Below are 19180 nucleotides of genomic sequence, written 5' to 3'. Positions count from 1 at the left end.
ATATTTGTATAATTGATCTGTATTCCATATGAGAATATAAGCTCCCTGATGGCACGGACTATATTTATTTTTTAAACTGAATTATAGTTTACAAGCAATGAAAGGTACAGATTATAAACATATACTTTCAGGTGCCTGGGTGGCTCAGTTGGTTAAACGTCCAACTCTTGATTTTGGCTCAGGTCATGATCTCAGGGTTGTGAGATTGAGCCCCACCCACATCGGGCTCCAGGCTCAGCAGGGAGTCTGCTTGAGACTCTCTTCCTCCCCCTCTGCCCCCTCCTAGCTTGTGTGTGTGTACACGCACACACTCTCTCTCTTTCTAAAAATAAGTGTCTTTATAAAATGTTTAAAAAACGTATACTTTCACGAGTTTTGACAAATGTGTACACTCATAAACATCACCCCAAACAAAATATAGACCATGTCTGCCATCCCAGAAAGTACCCTTCTACCTCTGAGTCAACTTCACCCTCTCCCCCCGCCCCCCGCCGCAGAGATAACCACTATAATGATTTCTGTTACCTCGGACTTGCTTTGCCTATTCTAGAGCTTTGTATAAGTGGATTCATACTAAATGTGCTCTTATGTGGGGCTTCTCCAATGTCTGTGAGATTCATCCATGCAGTTACGTGTATCACTAGTTTGTTCGGGGGCACCTGGGTAGCTCAGTGGTTAAGTGTCTGCCTTCGGCTCAGGTCATGATCCCGGAGTCCTGGGATAGAGCCCTGCATCTGGCTCCCTGCTCAGCAGGAAGCCTGCTTCTCCCTCTGCCTGCCGCTCTGCCTACTTGTGCTCTCTCTCTCTCTCTCTCTCTCTCTCTCTCTCTCGCTGTTAAATAAATAAATAAATAAAAATCTTTATAAAAAAATAATTTGTTCATTTTTAAATTCTTGAATGGTGTCCCATTGTACGAATATACTACAATTTGTTTATCCATTCACCCATTGGTGGAAATTTGAGCTCTTTCCACTTTGGGGTTATTATGAATAAAGCTCTATGAACATTCCCATACAAGTCATATTCGATGGTTTTTTTGTGTTTTTTTTTGTTTTTTTAAAGATTTTGTTTATTTATTTGAGAGAGAGAATGAGACAGAGAGAGAGAGCATGAGATGGGAGAGGATCAGAGGGAGAAGCAGACTCCCGGCTGAGCAGGGAGCCCGATGTGGGACTCGATCCCAGGACTCCAGGATCATGACCTGAGCCGAAGGCAGTCGCTTAACCAACTGAGCCACCCAGGCGCCCCATATTCAATGTTTTTATCATCATATCCCCACCACCTAGCACAGTGCCTGGCACTCAGTAAATACTCATTGAGCAAATGAATCAATCTAATCCTCACATTGTCAGTTATAACTCTACCTTTCCTTCCTGCTTTGGATATTAGGATGCAAATGAGGAAGAGTGACCCAATTGCAGAAACTCAACTACCCTCTTAATTTTCTAAAAAGTAAGTTGCAGAGTTTGTACTTTAAATATTATTACTAGCCTTTCCTTTAACACACCTCACAACCAAACTTGTCACATATGCCACTGGTTGGATTTCCAGATTAAAAAATAGGACATAGAGTTAAATTTAAATTTCAGATAAACAACAAATGGGTTTTTCCTATTATAAGTGTGTCCCCAATATTGCATGGAACATATTCATGCTAATTTGGGACACACAAAAAGCGTTTCCTTGTTTTTCTGAAATTCAAATTTAACTCAACGCTGCCTGCATTTTTGTTTGCTAAATCTGGTCACCCTATGTGTGAACTGTGGGACCTCTCATCCTTAGGCCCTTTCCAGCCTTAAAGCTTAAAGATTCCTCACCTGCTCCCAGTGAATGGCCCTAGGAAATGCTGTCTTTTCACAGCTGCTCAGTAAGTACTTACTGGCAAGGGAGAGGGAGGTATCTACTTTAAGAACATTATGGGCAACATTTAGTTTGTCTATTTGTGTGCTAAGCATTTGCTTGCTAAATTCATTTTAAGGTCTCACTGAACAGTACATCCCTGTGGGCCCTGGTTCAATCTGGCTGGCTAGGGCTTTTCCAAGTGAAATCCAGCATGGCTGTTCTCCTCCCCACCCCGTCCCCATCAGCTGTGTTTGTGGATGTGTGCGAACACAGACAGATGTCAGATGGAAATGCCTTCCTGAACTACTCAGTAATGTCTGGTATCAGCGTCATCCTTAAAATAAAGTGTGGGTGACAAGTTCCACCTGGTAAGCAGCCAGCTCCCACAGATCACTTCCTTCTTTCCCCAGAGCCTTTCATTCATAAACTCAGAGGGAGCTGTTCTTAAAAAGCAAATGCACATTAAACATGGAACAAGACTCAGCTTGGTTTAATGTGCGTATGTGTGTAAATTTCAATGAACAGGTTGTGTTTTAAAATTGCTCAAAGTAAAGCCAGACTCTCTGTATTATTAGCCTGAAGTTCGGAAACCTAGACAGATGCTAAAGGGGCGTGGCTTGTTAGGGGAACACTAGCCATGGTCATGAATGTGGCCCCAGGAATAGATCTGATTCAGCCAAAGAGGCCTCTCTGCGTTTCTGGGCCCTGAGATACCCGCAACTGATAAAATGGCATCTCAGCATCTTGTATCACTTTTCCCTTTTAGAAGTTTAGCTGTGCACTGAAAAAAGAAACCCTGACTTTGAGTCTTTGCTTTGTAATTTAACTAGCAAGTGACACAGCTCTCTAAGTTTCGGGTTTGTGTGGGGCTTTTTTTCATCTGAAAAATGGACATATAAAAATTCTTCTTTTGTATGTTCCAAAAAGATTTATGAGAATCATATATGAAGGTTGTTTAGAAAGTGTAGAAATGATACAAGTAGTATTATTATAAGGCAAGTAGACTAATGTTGATTAAGAAAATGCAAAAGAAGAAAACGGGCACCTCTCTCTTGACCCTTATCTTTCTTTTTCTGACTCCTCAATTTTAGGCTAATTCCTGGAACTAGTGGCAGTGGTTCTGATGGGGAAAAAAAAAAACAAAAAACGAGACAGAGAGTGAGGATACCAGAGTTCCTATCCCAGCTCTGACACTTGAACTTCCAATATGGAAGAAGTCACTGACAGCTCAGCCTCCATTTCCTCATCTTGAAAATGCAGATCAGTCACTGAGTGGGCCCCTGTGAGGTAGGGCAGGCACAGTGCTAGATACTGGAACTATAAATAATACCAGCTAACATATGTCGAGCATACTAGATGTGCCAGGCATTTTGCTAGGGACATTATCTCTAACCTCATGAAACCTACGAAGTAAAATTTATCCCTATTTTATAGTTCACAACATGGAGGCTTAGAGGGTTGGTTTTAAATTGATTTGCCTTATGGTGAATAAATCAAAGTCTTCAATCTCAGAGGAACTTACTGTCTGGGAGGGTAGTTGAAGATATAAAGAAATCATTGTAATATTGTGTATGGGTGTATGTTCCTACACATACCTGTACATCTGAAATACCCATTTCAGACTTGTGGTAGGAAATCAAATGAGATTTGGTGTGAAAGGTGTTTTGAAGAAACCTCAAGTTACCAAAATGGAATAGTTCTGTTACGTTGTATGAAACCAGGATTGAACAACCATTTCAACCATTTACCGAGATACTTCAAGGAGAAATTATTCTATTCCATTCTATCTCATTTTGCACTATGTAGAGTAGTAACAGTCCCTAGCCTCTCTATGGCATCACCTCTTCTTTCTTCTGAGATCCGGTCACAACTCAGAAACCCACACATTTCTTCAACTTCGCCAGAATCCATCATCCATCGATTCTATTACCCTTTTCACTGCCTCTTACCCACTGCCTGCCTGTGCTCACTTCCCTCCTTAGGAAGCCTAGATTCCATGGTCCACCATTACAATTCCTTTGTTCTGTACACCTTTGAATCCTTTGCCTTTCTTGTCCTTTATCACTCTCACCTAACAGAACCCAACTTTGATTAAATCCATTTCTTCCGCTAATCTGCATCTATACCCACATGGCTGAACAAGGCTAAAGAAAACCTCACAGTGTTGATAACTGGTGTTCCTTTAAGTTTATGACCACTCACCTCAAGTGGGCCCTTAGAGCTGCCTTGCAGTCCTACCATGTTTCCCTGGTTCTCCTTCCTGAAATTGCTGTGGTCCAGATTGTCACATGGCTAAATCAGTTGGTATGTTCTCATCCCGCATTTTACTTGACTTATCAACAATTCAGCACGGTTTGTCACTCTTTCCCTACATTTCCTCCCTTGGTAGTATCATCTAGTCTTGTGTCTCTTTATACACACACATGGTGGCAGAGACGGTGCTCACCAGATAATCCCTGTTCTCTCCTACTTTCCATGCTCTTAGGTCATCCACCGTGTCTAGTTCTTGCAAAGGTCAATATGAACAGAACACATCAGGGGGAAATTCAGAGAAAGGTTTAGCATCTGAAACTGGAGTGGAGTGGAGTTGCTACACAGATGCAGCTTGAAAATCCAAGTCACCTTCGGAAAAAAAAAAAAAAAAAGCCACTAAGGAGACCCACCTCTCCCTCATTGGATCGTGACATGAATAAAAAATAAACTTTAGTTGTTTTAAACCACTGATATTTGGGGTTTGTGACTATAACAGAGTCAAGTCTGTACTGACCAAAGCACTACGTGTACATGTCCAAGCTAGTCATTCTCCCTGGGACTCCAGATTCCATAGCTAGCTGACCTACGGAATCTACTAGCCATCTGACTTCTCCACTTAGATGTCTACCAGACATCTCAAAACCAGAATTCTCAAATGTATTTTTTAAGATTTTATTTATTTGCGAGAGAGAGAGAGAGAGCACAAGCGGGGGTGGGGGGAGGAACAGAGGGAGAGGAAGAAACAGATCCTCGCTGAGTAGGGAGCCCAATGCCGGGCTCAATCCCAGGATCCCGAGATCATGACCTGAGCCAAAGGTAGATGCTTCACTGAATGAGCCACCCAGGTGCCCTCAAAACCAGAATCCTTGACCTCCCTTTCAAAGTTGCTACTCCAACAGGAGATGTCACTCCTGGGCTCAAGACCATTTTTTTTTTTTAAGATTTTATTTATTTATTTATTAGAGAGCGAGAGAGAGAGAAACAGCATGAGAGGGGAGAGGGTCAGAGGGAGAAGCAGGCTCCCTGCTGAGCCGGGAGCCCGATGTGGGACTCGATCCCAGGACTCCGGGATCATGACCTGAGCCGAAGGCAGTCGCTTAACCAACTGAGCCACCCAGGCACCCTCAAAACCATTTTTTAAAGTTTTTCTTTATAGTCCAGTTAGTGAACATACAGTGTAATATGAGTTTCAGGTGTACAATACAGTGCTCCAACACTTCCATACATCACCCTGTGCTCATCAGAACAAGTGCCCTCCTTAATCCCCATCACCTCGTTCCCCCATCCCCCCACCCACCTCCCCTCTGATAACCATCAGTTTGTTCTCTAGAGTTAAGAGTTTCCTTCTTGATTTGTCTCTCTGCCTCTCGTTTTTTCCCCTTTGCTCATTTGTTTCCAAAGGCAAAGTTCTTACAGTGGTCTCTAAAATCTTTCACAATCTAGCTCCTATTACATCTCTGACCTCATCATCATTTCTATCACTTTTACTCCATCCCAGCACTCTGGCCTCCTTGCTGCTCAGCCAAAACATCAAGCATGCTCTCTCATCTCCCGCCTTTGCTCTTGCTCTTCCCTTTGCCTGGAACACTTTTACCCCAGATTGACTACTTAGCTCACTCCCTCATTTTCTCTAGCAGGAGTCCTCAAACTTTTCTGTGCAGCAGAATCACCCAAAGTGCTTGTTAAAACACAGATTACTGGGCCCCACTCTGAAGTTTATGATTGATTAGGTCTAGGAGGGGGCAATAATTTACATTTCTAACAGGTTTCCAGAGCTAATGACACTGGCCCAAGGACCATGCTTAAAGAAACACTATTCTCTGCTCAGAAGTTACCATATGAGGGCACCTGGGTGGCTCAGTCGGTTAAGCGTCTGCCTTCGGCTCAGGTCATGATCCCGGGGTCCTGGGATCGAGTACCGAGTTGGGCTCCTTGCTCAGCAGGGAGCCGGCTTCTCCCTCTCCCTCTGCCTGCTGCTTCCCCTGTTTGGGTTCTTTCTCTCCCTTTATCTCTCTCTCTCTAACAAATAAATAAAATCTTAAAACAAAACAAAATAAAATATTTAAAAAAAGAAATCACTGAGAAGGAAAAACTGGCACTGGGTCGTGGCGGGAGGGGGTTTGGAATGGGTCTTCACCAAGACGATGGTGTTTGAGCTGGGTTTTGAAGAATGCATAGAAGTTTGGTTTGTGATAAATGGGAAAAGGGGGTAGGGAAGGCATTTTGGACAAGGGAACCAGCATCAGCAAATGGATAGATGTGATACTGGTGATAGATAGATACTGGTGCTATTAAAAATACTACACGATCAATTATATGCAGATATCAACAAGTCCAAATGGATGTCCTAACCAAGCTGAGTGGCTATCAGCCGTAGACAAATTGGCATGGATATATCGTTGCATCCCACTTGACTCCTAGCTCCAGAGGGAGGCCAGGGTGTTGCAGATATGCAAGAGTGTGGCATAGCTAATATCCATGTAATAATAATAACTGACACCGAGTGCTCACCATGAGCCAGGCACTGTGCTTTCCGTGCTTTATCTTTTTTTTTTTTTTTTTAAGATTTTATTTATTTATTTGACAGAGAGAGACACAGCAAGAGAGGGAACACAAGCATGGGGAGCGGGAGAGGGAGAAGCAGGCTTCCCGCGGAGCAGGGAGCCCGATGCGGGGCTCGATCCCAGGACCCTGGGATCATGACCTGAGCTGAAGGCAGATGCTCAACAACTGAGCCACCCAGGTGCCCCCGTGCTTTATCTTATTGAATCCTCCAACCAATCCCTAGACAGCAGATATTGTTGCCATTTCCATTTGACATTTTAAGTCACTTGTCTCAGATCAATCCCAACTAGGCTGGGATTTAAGCCTCTACAGATTGACTCCAGAGCTTATATGCTTATCCAAGGTACACTGTCCCAGGTAATGGCTAGGACGTAGGTCGCCCCTCTAACACTATGGGAATACCCAGAGAAGTAAAAATAGGTTGACCTTTCCCTTATCAACATCATTGTTTGGTTGAGGAAACAAGCCTCTCAACCATGCAACCTCAGAAACATTGCAAGGACTGTCCCTCAGCGACATGTGACACTTGCCCAGTGGGTGGGCCTGCTATGTCATTTTGCTGAGCCGGAGTGCCCATGGAAGATATGGAATTTGAACTTGGCCTTGAGAGGTATGGAATAGTGGGAAGAATGTGGAATTAGGATCCGAAGTATGAGGGTTCACTCGCTAACAGTGTGATCTGGACCACAGTTCTTTCCTTCAGGGTTCTTATCTGGAAAATGAGTGATGTGGATTAGACTACTAGTTCTTACCAGAAGTACCCTACTCCTAGGAGGTATTTTGGAAATTGTGAGGGCAGTTTTGGTTGTGAAAATGATTGGGGGGGTGGCTCTTAGGTAGGAGCCAGGAATGACAGGCGTTCTGCACACTATGAAGAATTGTCTTGGGGCGCCTTGGTGGCTCAGTCGTTAAGTGTCTGCCTTCGGCTCAGGTCATGGTCCCAGGGTCCTGAGACTGAGCCCCGCATCGGGCTCCCTGTTCAGAAAGAAGCCTGCTTCTCCCTCTCCCACTCCCCCTGCTTGTATTCCCTCTCTCAGTGTCTCTCTCTGTCAAATAAATAAATAAAATCTTAAAAAAAAAAAAAAAAGAATTGTCTCGTATCTTGCCCTACCTTTAGAAGACCTCTGGACATTCATGAAAGTGAAAACTCTGTTTATAATTATCTGAGCCTAGAACATAGCATTACATCTCAAGATGAATTTTTCATGGTTTTGTTTTTACTGATTAAAGCTACACAATAAACAAAGGAAATATTGAACTTCTTTTCCCCAGAACTTTACCGTGCATTATTACCGTGGTAATAGCAACTGTATTCGTGGTGCTTGAATCACTGATACCACATCCCAGGGTCATTCTGCTTCAGCTGGCTGTCCCATTCATAGTGATCCTGCACTGACCTGCTAGCCTCTGACAACTTCATCACATCTTCTAACGAAGCGACGTATGAGCATTTACAGATTAGAATATATATTGTTTCATTATAAATGACTTTTGTTTTTGCTTTGCAATAGAGTTATGGCATAATATGTGCTATTTAAAGTACTGTTTACATCTTCATTATCACTGATTCCGGTGAATTTCTTTTCAGGATAGCAAGAAAGAACAAGAAATACTTACAGTAAAAAAAAAAAAATGGTGCGCCGGTCTGATAGAAGGAAGATCATCCTGTATTTGATGATCTCTCAGGGCCTTTCCAGTTGGAATTTTCTGTGGATGTAGGGAGGGGGTTGGGTTTGGAGAGGAAGCAGGGAGCATTCCAGGACGGGAATGACACCAGTGATGTGGCCTGGTGGAGCAGGGGTTGGAGGGTCCGCAGACAAGCCGGGAGAGGGAAGAAACTTCCTCAGAGCCTGGTCTTGTCATGTTCCCTGGAAGCCACTCCTTTCATTCCTCCCCGCCCTCACTGTAATTGAAGACTCCTGGGGGAACTGTCAGGGCCAGAATTACAGGAAATTGCCTTGTGGCCAGTGGGGCTTCTCTGGTTACTTCCCTCAGTGGCCGAGGGCAGTGATGGCTTCCTGTCTGTTAGCTGGGTGTCTTTGCCTCCTTGTTCGGCCAAGTTCCCAAGAAACCTTAGCTTCTGTCCCTTCCATTTTTGCCCAGCTCCCGTGAGTAGGATTTTATCCCCTGTCTTCGCCAGCTCCCTTGCTCCATACGAGTGATCTGGAAACGTTGGGTCCATGACAGACAAATTTTGTGGGACACCCAAAAGGCACTGTTTGGAAGTAGGCCATACATAGCTCCAAATGGATATCCAAACAGCTCTGGCAATGCCTGATGAGTCCTCTCCCTCGAAGGGGGTGACTTGGATCATTTAGTAACATAATTGTTTTTCTCCTTACCGATTATATATGCTCGCTGAAGATGGCTTGGAAAATACAGAAATAGATGTGGAAGCAAATACAAATTACCCGTTACCCCATGAAATATAGTACTCGGCAGGAGACGAAGGTGACAGCGTAGGTGAAGGTCTGTCTCTCTGTTCTTTATGCTATGCCAGCCACCCCAACTTCTTCCCCCCCACAGTGCCTCTTGATCTCACCCTCATGAATACTTGCCTGTCCTGTATGCCATAAAATGGAAGGCAAACTGGAAAGTGTACAATAACACTTAACATGTCAAAGGCATATAAGAGATAAACTATCTCATATCAAGAAGGTGTTTGGAATCTAAAATAGCAATATTTTGTCAGAGCTCTGCCACCACTACCTTATTACTGAGGTGTTGCGGTGATAAAGTGTTGTGGGAATGTCTACAGAGATAAAAGACCATCTGAGAAACTCACAGTGCTCCCTGGGAATTAGGAAAAGACTCACAGTACAAAGAGGCAAGAATGATTAAGCATGAGGCAGGGCTCGTAAATGTGCCTTTCTCTTTTGAGAAAAAAAAAAAGAACAGCCAACATTAAACAAAAAAAGTTGGATGATACTAAATCCATCCCAGAGATAAAGCTCTTGTTACAGATAATAGTTAGAATTTATGTCTTGCTCCGCCGCCGCACCCCCCCCACCCAAGGTGGATAGGGTCAGAATGGCAGTTTCCTTATTTCTGAACCCTTTCATTGAGGCTCTGGTAGACAGAGGACTTAGAAAACTCTAAGGCCAAGGGTTAAGGTCAGGGCTTTGGAGTTAGTCAGACCTGGGTTCAAATCCCAGCTCCATTCAGATGGTCATCAAAACGTTCTATGTGCCATCCGCTCTTTTCGACATTGGGGATATAACATTGGACAATATAGATAAGGTCGCTACTTACGTGGAGCTTACATTCTAGTGGGGGGACGGGAGAGAGAATGTTTAATGTTGAAAAGAGAGCACAGTGATATGATTGGAAGGAACTGGGGGCTGCCTTAGGTTGAGTAGTCAGGAAAGGTCTCTCTGAGAGTAGACAAGTGAACTAAGACCCGGTTGATGAAAAGAGGCCAGCAATAATAATAATAATAATAATAATAATAATAATAATAATAAAAAACCAACATCTAGGGAAGAGCATTCCAGGCAGAAATAACAGGAAGGGCAAAGGCCCTGAGGCATAAACAGGCTTAAGTTTTTATAGAATGAAATACCAGTGTGATTGAAGCAGAGTCAGCCTGGGAGAGAGTGAAGAGATGCGGTTAGAGAGAGTCAGTGCAGGTCAGGTCACACAGGGGCTTTGTAGAAATTCAGCTAGTAATCCTCATCATCAACCTCATCATCAAGCAGATAAGAAAAAAGGAAGTTGAACAGTTGAGGGTATACTGTACGGTACCAGGTGAGGCATTTGGATCTGACTAACTGGGGCACAGGGGTGTTACTGTAAGGTTTGAATGATGTGTTGAAAGTAGAGCCTGAGGAGGACAATTCCAGGAGCAGAGTACAGGGTGGCCATTTTCATCTATCATCACATTTCTAGCACTCGAAATTTCTCTCAAGTTCTCTGCTATAGCTACTGCTTTCTCCATGAACACCAAATACACAAATCCAGTGTGACTCATGACACCATCATATGAGATGATTAAGCCACTCTAAATTTACTTGGTTAGGAGTGTAGCTAAGGGTTAGGTTCCCTGGGGCTACATTGCTTCTTTGTTCACATGGTTTACTAACTTTTTTCTCTTTCTCTCTTTTTTTTTTAAATAGGGCGAGAAGAAGTCCTATGGAAAGCCATGTGGGGGCCAAGACTGTAGTGGTGGCTGTAAATGCTTTCCTGAGAAAGGAGCGAGAGTAAGTGGCTTCTTCCATTGCTGAAAGACACAATGTCAAAGGAGTTGCGATCTGACGTGTGCGTGTGCGTGTGCGTGTGCGTGTGTGTGTTTTCTTTAGAATTAAACTGCTTAGAATTTACTCTTGTGACTTCATGGAATAAGCAAAGTGATGAGGACCAGCTGGAAGGAGCTTTACTACCCAGATGAGAGGCAGAACTAGATTGGTCAAGGTCTCTGAGGGAGCAGGAAGAGGTTTCCTCCATTGACTTAATGCCAACGTTTCCTCAAGGTTTCATCTGGAGTATTTCCAAAAGCCAATTAGGTTGTGAAGAACCAGATTATGTTTGTAGATAGGTGTACATTTTCTTTTTTTTTTTTTTTTAAAGATTTTATTTATTTATTTGACAGAGACAGAGACAGCGAGAATAGGAACACAAGCAGGGGGAGCGGGAGAGGGAGAAGCAGGCTTCCCGCTGAGCAGGGAGCCCGATGCGGGGCTCGATCCCAGGACCCTGGGATCATGACCTGAGCCGAAGGCGGCCGCTTAACAACTGAGCCACCCAGGCACCCTAGATGTACATTTTCATAGCTCATTTTTAGCCACTTGGTCCTTCCCTCTGGGGAACAAGCGGTCCAGTGGTTATCTACACACCAGGGATGTGAGCACTGCTTGAGCTCTCTCTCCCTCTCTCTCTCTCTGACAAATAAATAAATAAAAACCTTAAAAAAAAAAGAGTTTCCAGGGTAGCCTTAAAGTCCAAAAATCCGGGTGACTGCCCATAAAGAATGATTTGTAGGTATTATATTAGAAGCTAGGATTTATTTAAAAACATTCTGGGATATATTCAGTGTCTTGGTCCTTATTGGCAAATTGCAGGGAGTACAGTGAGTTAGCAGAGTGTTTCCATCAGCCCTTGTATATGCATATGGGAAGCATTGCCCCAGATGATTTGTACCCCTGACTCTCAGAGAATAAACCGACATCTTTAGTGTAACTCAGAAAAAAAGCATTCGAGGGGGTTCCATTTTTACAAAATGAAATATAATCTATGTCCCCGGGATTTATAGCCATCCTGTAGAATTCAGATCTTCTGACTTGCAGCATTGTGTCCGCACTCTGATCACATTCAAAAATGCCTAAGAGCTTACACTGTCAAAGGGAGGGAGCATAAATAGGTCAACCAGACCCTCAAAAACATGGCCAAACAGGGAACAGAGTGGTCACTCCACCTTCTCTTTCATTATCTTCCATTTGGAGTAAAGTGAAATATCAAACTATGCCAGAATTTGAAGGAAGAGAAAAAACCATCTCCTCATCAAAAGGGACCAGGCCCATTATACATTAAAGGGACTTAGAGAATCCTAAAATATCAGAAAAGGACGTATCTTAGTGAGCTTCTCATCTTATCCACCGATTGTATAGAGAAAGCAGACTCTGAGAAGGAAAATGACTTCCCGGGGTCACACAGCAAATTGATGACAGATTCAGACTATTACCTGGATCCTTTGATTTCTTGCCTATTTACTTTTACCCACTGTTGCCTCCCGGAGAAGTCATGTTCACTGTAGCCACCGAGGCCCATGCCTCTGCCTCTGATCTTCAACCAGGAAACACTTTAGAAAAAACATGGTTCTATAATAAATATATGAATACATTCTTAAACAACATGCAAGCAATAGAAGCGAAGCAGAAGTCTCCTCTGAGACTCCAGTCCCCCTGTTGTCTTTCTGGTCTTTTCCTGTACATAATCAGAGATGTAGAAATATGAACAAAAATAGTTTCATTTTCTGGGTTTTTTTTTTTCCAAACTACAATCATAAGTATATATTCTGTGCCTTGTTTTGTTTTGGGGTGTTTTTTTTTAGCCATTTAATATGTCCTTAAGATCTTTTTCTCTCCCCTCCCCCATTGTTTAATCCAGCCATTCATTCCCCTTTTGATGAACACTTAGGTTGTTTCCAAATGTTTCCTGTTTTAAAAAGTGGCAGTGCCCCAGTGGAAATCCACAAACAGATCTTGTACTTATAGGATCAGAATTTCCAGATACAAGGTAATAAAGATTTTTAACTCTCAAAGCTAGTGCTTTCTTGCCCCACAAAATACTCCAATTTACACTCCCATCAGCACTGTATAGGAGTGCCCACGTGTCTACGCCCTTGTCCACATTTGATATTTTTGCTAATATGGGTGAAAATCCTCCCGATTCCCAGACTGCACATGAGTTTAGGTGTCTTTTGCCATATTCATGGAACATGTGTATTTCTTCTGTGAATTTCCTGGACATGTCCTCTGCCCACTTTCATAATGAGTGATTCTGACTGACTTACCTTTCCTCTGCAAAGATATCATAAATAAAAAATGGCCCAAGTGGAAGCGGATGAGATTTGCAGTTTGCCGCCAAAGGGCATTTCCTGGCAGATTGTAGAGGACAGGAGGCAAGTCGGTCAGACCCCGCCACCAGGGAACTGCGAAGCACATCTGGGCTGTTGGTTGGGGGTGCAGAGCCTTTAAAAGTAGAAAATCTTATTATATATCTGAACAGAAGTTAGTCCCACACCAGACAAACATGCCAAAGATGACCGCATTGTTTAACCCCTGGCTGAGAGTTTGATCTTTGAAGATGGAAGGCAGTGGATTTCCTCAGTAAGGAGCTTTCATTTGGCTTCCAAGCATCTGGAGCCCTCGTCTGTCTTCTCCTTTGAAAACATGAGTGGCTAAAGGGCTGCGGGACTGGGGAAAATAGAATATCACCGCACTGATTTTTTTTCTCAATATTTAAAAGGTGCAGAGCCCGCCCAGTTAAACATGGTCCTCGAGTTTGTGAAGTCTGTAGTTGCTGGGAACGTTTGTCCAGGTTGCTGTACCAGACCAAGCTGTAATTCAAGAGTCAAGACCAGGGATGTCCTATTTCCCAGATAGATCAGGTCCCTTTGCGTCATTCTCTCTACCCCCCTGCCTTCCCAGGGCCAAGCAGGATTGTTTAAACTGGCTCCAGCACTGTTGACCCTGCAGGACAGCCCCTCAGTACCCCTTTTGTGCAGATGTCAGAAAGATTTGAGACTGTTTTCCTTAGCTGAGCAGCGGGCCCCATTTGGATTTCAAGCTGTTCCCTTCGAGCTCTGCGCGCTGGGGGGAATGGAACGTCGGGGTCACCCCTGAGATATGCCGCAGCCCTTGGCAGGCCTGCCTCCTGCCTTGGGGAAACATCAAGTACATAGCTTGCTGGGCAGTGTGTACTTTTCCTTTGCCAAAAGGCCTCTTGAACTGACTAGGACATTTACACAACACCTAACACTCCTGCACAACGGCAAACCAACCCCCTTCTGGCTTACGTGCTCTCGAACTGCTTTCTCGAGGGTTTGCCCTGCCTGGTAAAAAGCCTTTGCCTAGGGGCGCCTAGGTGGCTCAGATGGCTGAGTGTCTGCCTTCGGCTCAGGTCATGATCTCCAGGTGCTGGGATCGAGCCCCGCGTCGAGCTTCCAGCTCTGCGGGGAGTCTGCTTCTCCCTCTGCCTCTCCCCCTGCTTGTGCTCTCTCTGTCTTTCAAACGAATAAATAAAAAAATCTAAAAAAAAAAAAAAAAAAAAAAGCCTTTGCCTAACATTGGTGTACTGCTTTGGTACTTTCCCAAAGCATCTTCTTGCAGGGTCCATATTATCTCTAGGCCACAAGTGTCTTGGCCAAGCTCACTAGCCTGTCAATGGTGAAACTTACTTAGCCTCCTTCAGGAGAATGTCAACTTTAAAAGAGAGCATACCTGCTAATGTTAAAGAAAGGGTTTCTTTTTTTCCCCCTGGACATTGAAATTTGGACTTAACGATTTGACTTTCAGCTTTCTTTCTGGGCAGGGGGTGAGGGGATGTTTTATTAACTCGGAAAACCATTCTTTGGAGTTTTTCTCTTCCCTGGTATATTTTTTTGGTGGGGGTGCATTAGATTGAACAAAAAATATCCATTTTCCATCTCCACCTCTTCCCATTTTTTCCCTACTGGATTTGCAAGTTGTCTCTGCATTGTACTACATCGGTGTGTGCTTGAGTTGGGAGATGGTGGGACTGTGTGTTTTGTTCCGATCCTCCTGTATTCCTTAATATGATTTCAGACTTTCCCCTGTTTTTGCGGTGTTCCAGCTGGCATTTATATACAGCATGGTGAGCTCCGAATTATGCATGCCACCTAAAGGAGCATTGTCACAGATAATCCCAAACCGTGGGGAATATTGGGATCCCCCCCTTCCCATAAAGGCTGTTTGTCCCTGTTTTACCGCTGTGTCCTAGCTAGAGAGTTTCACGTGAAGCACCCCGGGTCTTTTATCTCCTCATCTGCAGCCTGCTTCCTGCTTCTTCTCTGTGAAAAACTCTGTGTTTCCCATGAATTCCAGGCCCAGATGCATTGACCACTAGTTTTGTTTTTTGGGTTTGGTTTGGTTTGGTTTAGTTTTGTTTGACTCTCCTCCTGCAAATAGCTGGCGTTCCCCATGTCAGAGGCCTTTCCATTGGCTCCTGATCTGGGCAATTTTGGTGGACATCTTTCCCTTCTCCCTGTGTGCCCACCCCCCACGCCCCAGTGTCCTTATCCTCTACCGCTCCCAAGGCGAAGCTTATGTTGCTCGTGAGCTCCTTGGATGGCCGGGCCTTGCTCCAGCCGCATGAAGCCGCTTGCCTTCATTGCACACCCACTCCTCGGCCCTCCGCGGGCTGGCCTCACTGCGAACACGGGGCCCCAGTAACCTGCTAATCCAAATGGATATTTTTCAGTCTTTATCTCCTGTCGCCTCACTGCTGCACGAGACACCTTCCTGAAACACTCTGTTCCCTTGGATTTCATGATGTTCTTCTCTCCTCGTGTTTTTCCTACTTTGGGACTCCCCAGGGTTTTGTCCTCATCCTACTTCTCTGCTCATGAGAGGCCTCTCTTAGGGTGGTTTCAGAGATGCCAGGGATTTCCACTGCCTCCCATACAATGATAAATATTAAATCTCTGCCTTTGGCTCAGACCTTTCTCCTTAGATTCAGGTCAGCATAGTCAATTTCTTTTATTATTATTATTATTTTTTTAAAGATTGTATTTATTTATTTGACAGGGAGAGAGAAAGAGAGAAAACAAGCAGGCAGAGGGAGAGAGAGAAGCAGACTCCCCGCGGAGCAGGGAGCCCGATGCAGGGCTCGATCCCAGGACCCTGGGATCGTGACCTGAGCCGAAGGCAGATGCTTAACCGACTGAGCCACCCAGGCGTCCCTGGTGTGGTCAATTTCTTATTGGCTATCTCTGCTTGGAATTTTACTGGCACCACAACCATGTCTCATACAGAATTCCGCTATCACCTCCCACCAGACATGCCCCTTCCTAAGTCTTAGCTGCCTTCTCTATCTCAGCAAATGGCATCACCACGCACTTTATTGCTCAAGCCAGAAACCTTTCTCCACCGCCGCCTCCAGTTCATCATCACATCCTGTCCATTTATCTTCCGAAACAAAGCCCAAATCCATCCACCCGTCTCCATACTTATTTGTCCAGTCCAGGCCCGTATATTGTCTTGCCTGAATTACGTTACGAGCCCTCAGACTGGTCCTCCAACCACCAGACTCACTCTCTCCCAGCTGTTCGCCACTCTGCTGTCATAATCTTTCCAGAACATAAATATGATCCTGAAACTCTTGCTCAAAATCCTTCAGTGGCTCCCAGTAGATCTCACAGTAAAATCTTAGCTCTAGTAGGCTTAGGAAGTCCTCTGTGGCCGGGTGCTTGACTGCCTCTCCCACATCAGCTCTCACCACCAGGTGCTTCCTCCTTCAGAAAGCACAACCAAACCAGACTCATGAACTGAACCCTTTACAGTTCACAGAATCTGCTATGTTATTTAGCAGGGCTCCGGGTTTTATACATGCTACTCCATTTCCATGTATTCTCCTTCCACTGGGTCCACCCTCTCTCTGCTGGCTTGCTTCTGTTTACCCATCCTTTAAAACCGAACGCAGGCTTCACCTCCATGTGGAGCCTCCTGCGATCTGCAAGGCTGAGGTTATCTCCTTTCTCGCTATTCCTCTCGTGCTGAACCATAGCAAGCTATTGACTTGTCTGTTCTCCACTAGCTTAGGTACTCCTAAAGGGTAGAGGCTGGGTCTTTTTAGATTCTGCGGGGGCAGTAGACACTACAAACTGTTTCGTGAAGGACTGACCAACTGACCCACCAGCTGGGATGGGTAGGGGTCCAGCCGTACTCTCCACATCCTGGATTAGCTGTGAGGTTGCTGTGCAGCAGATGAGAGTCCACTGTCTCGGGGGAATCCCTTCTGCTAAAAGTAGGCAAGGAGCTGGGGCAGTCATTTCCATATTGTTTCTAGATCCTGTTACCTGTAAGCCGACCCCCGCCCCGCACCCCGCTCTTTCCCACACTCTGGTTCCTATAGCTTGCTTTGGGGTTTTGTTCTACCTAACCCCTCTGAGCGTTGGGCGCTGCCCTCTTCTTTTGAGTGGTCGCTTCTTACTCTGTGCCTGCCAAGGCAAGGGACTTGGCAGAATGCTTTTATTTTGCTACCAGCAATGAGTCCTTCCTCCAAGGTGAGGCTATTCTTGAATAATTGTGAGTCAAAGGTAATCATGGGCTTTCTTTTTTGACATTGATTGCACTCTCCTCTCCACCAAGCCTCTTAGCTTTCTGCAAAGTTGATAGTCTTGAGTTTCCCTTATTCTTCTCGCCTCATGGGAAGAGAGGAACAGCCTTTGTGCAGGGACGTAGCCATCGGGTGGCAGTAGGGGTGGGAGGTAAAAAAAAAAAAAAAAAAAAATTAGAAGTCTCTGTGCATTTCAATATACTGTAGTTATTTAGGTGCAGGATAATTGACGATAAGGTTAACATGTAGTGTCTCTGCACCAAATCAAGGTGCACTCATAGCCCGGCAGATGTTTGTGGTTATCTTAATCCCTTCTTTGATCATTCTGGGGCAGTATGGGGTTTATGGTTCCATACTAGTGAGGGACCTTCTGTTAGAAAGGAGCCAAGGAGCCGGAGGAGGCGATAATACACAGTTGTGGAGTCAAGAGCCCCGCTTTAGATATCCAGAGACCCCAGTGCCAGACCAGAGCTTTGCTAACTGGGTGACTTGGGCTGATGCTTCCCCCCTCAGGGTCTCAGTTTACCTCCAAGTAAAATGAGGAGTTTGGGCTGGGTAATCTCAAAGAAGCCACTGGCTCCGATCATCTAAGTCAGACACCGTTACGTTACTGTACTGTGACAGTCCCTTGCCCCCAGGGTGTCTTATCGTGCTTTCTAGAGTTGCAGGGAGATATGGAAGGCGAAGTCTGACAGTGCCCTACCCTTTGGAGTGGTGTCTTGGCAGCTGCCTCTGATGTAAATCAATTGCTGGGGCCTTTTACTGCCGATGCTGGAAGCTTCTCACCGCTGAAGCTGCACTCTTGCGGGAATGTGTGGCCCTCCCCCCTCCTTGGTCATCTGACTGGTGTGATTTGAAGAGAACCACAGGGATGTCTCCTCACCACCCATGCTCCCCAAATATCTTCCCTGCCTTGCCAGGGAATTCTTTCTTCCCACAGTTCTGGCTTCATGGACTCACTCTTTAGCTTAAGCATTGCTTGATCCTTGCACTGCTTGAATACATTACGTATGCCATTCTGATGAAAGGAAGCAGGGTCCCCTCTGCATCCCTAGGGAGGAGTTGTGAGCACAGATCTCTAGAGACCACTTGGTTTTTCTTGGACTGGCCCGCTGAGCCATATGTCAGAGACATTGGCTGTCAAGACACGGGCGAGCATCCTGCATGGCAGTGTGTGATGTATTGTCTCCTCGTAGAGTCTGCCATCATCTTCCCTTGCCAGCTGGTTACCCTTTTCCTAACTTCCTCCTTTGGCCATCCAGGCTTCCCTTCCTCTTGCTCCGGCATCTCTAGCTCTCCATCCCTCCTTCCCGTTGTCCCCGCCATAGCGTCCTCACCCACTTCCTCCCCTCTGCTTTCAGGTGCCTAGGATCACTTCCTGTGTCACTAGTCCCTTTTTGGCCATCCATCAAAAGGCATGTCCTCATGCAGGATATTAAAACTTAGGATTTGTTGGGGTGCCTGGGTGGCTCAGTCGTTAAGCGTCTGCCTTCGGCTCAGGTCATGATCCCAGCGTCCTGGGATCGAGTCCCACATCAGGCTCCTTGCTCAGCGGGGAGTCTGCTTCTCTCTGCTGCTCCCCCTGCTTGTTCTCTCTCTCTCTCTCTCTCTCTCTCTGTGTGTGTGTCAAATAAATAAATAAAATCTTTAAAAAGAAAACTTAGGATTTGTTTAAGAACATTATGGGATAGGATGCCTGGGTGGCTCAGTCAGTCAAGCGTCTGCC

At 45.1% G+C, this 19180-nt stretch overlaps 1 protein-coding gene across 1 annotated transcript in view; it reads left to right on the top strand.

Annotated features, from left to right (window-relative positions):
- COL4A6 (collagen type IV alpha 6 chain) overlaps window positions 1-19180 on the top strand; it is a 273873-nt gene that overhangs the window by 119585 nt on the left and 135108 nt on the right. The window contains exon 3 of the mRNA XM_035006974.1: window positions 10776-10859. Coding sequence (XP_034862865.1) covers window positions 10776-10859 — 84 coding nt within the window. The remainder of the gene's footprint in view (window positions 1-10775; window positions 10860-19180) is intronic.

This window comes from Mirounga leonina, unplaced genomic scaffold, assembly GCF_011800145.1.
Source record: "Mirounga leonina isolate KUSES-001 unplaced genomic scaffold, KU_Mleo_1.0 Mir_101664, whole genome shotgun sequence".
Taxonomy (NCBI): Eukaryota; Metazoa; Chordata; class Mammalia; order Carnivora; family Phocidae; genus Mirounga; species Mirounga leonina.
Note: the sequence above shows the minus strand (reverse complement) of the source record. Positions and strands in the feature narration are given on the sequence as shown.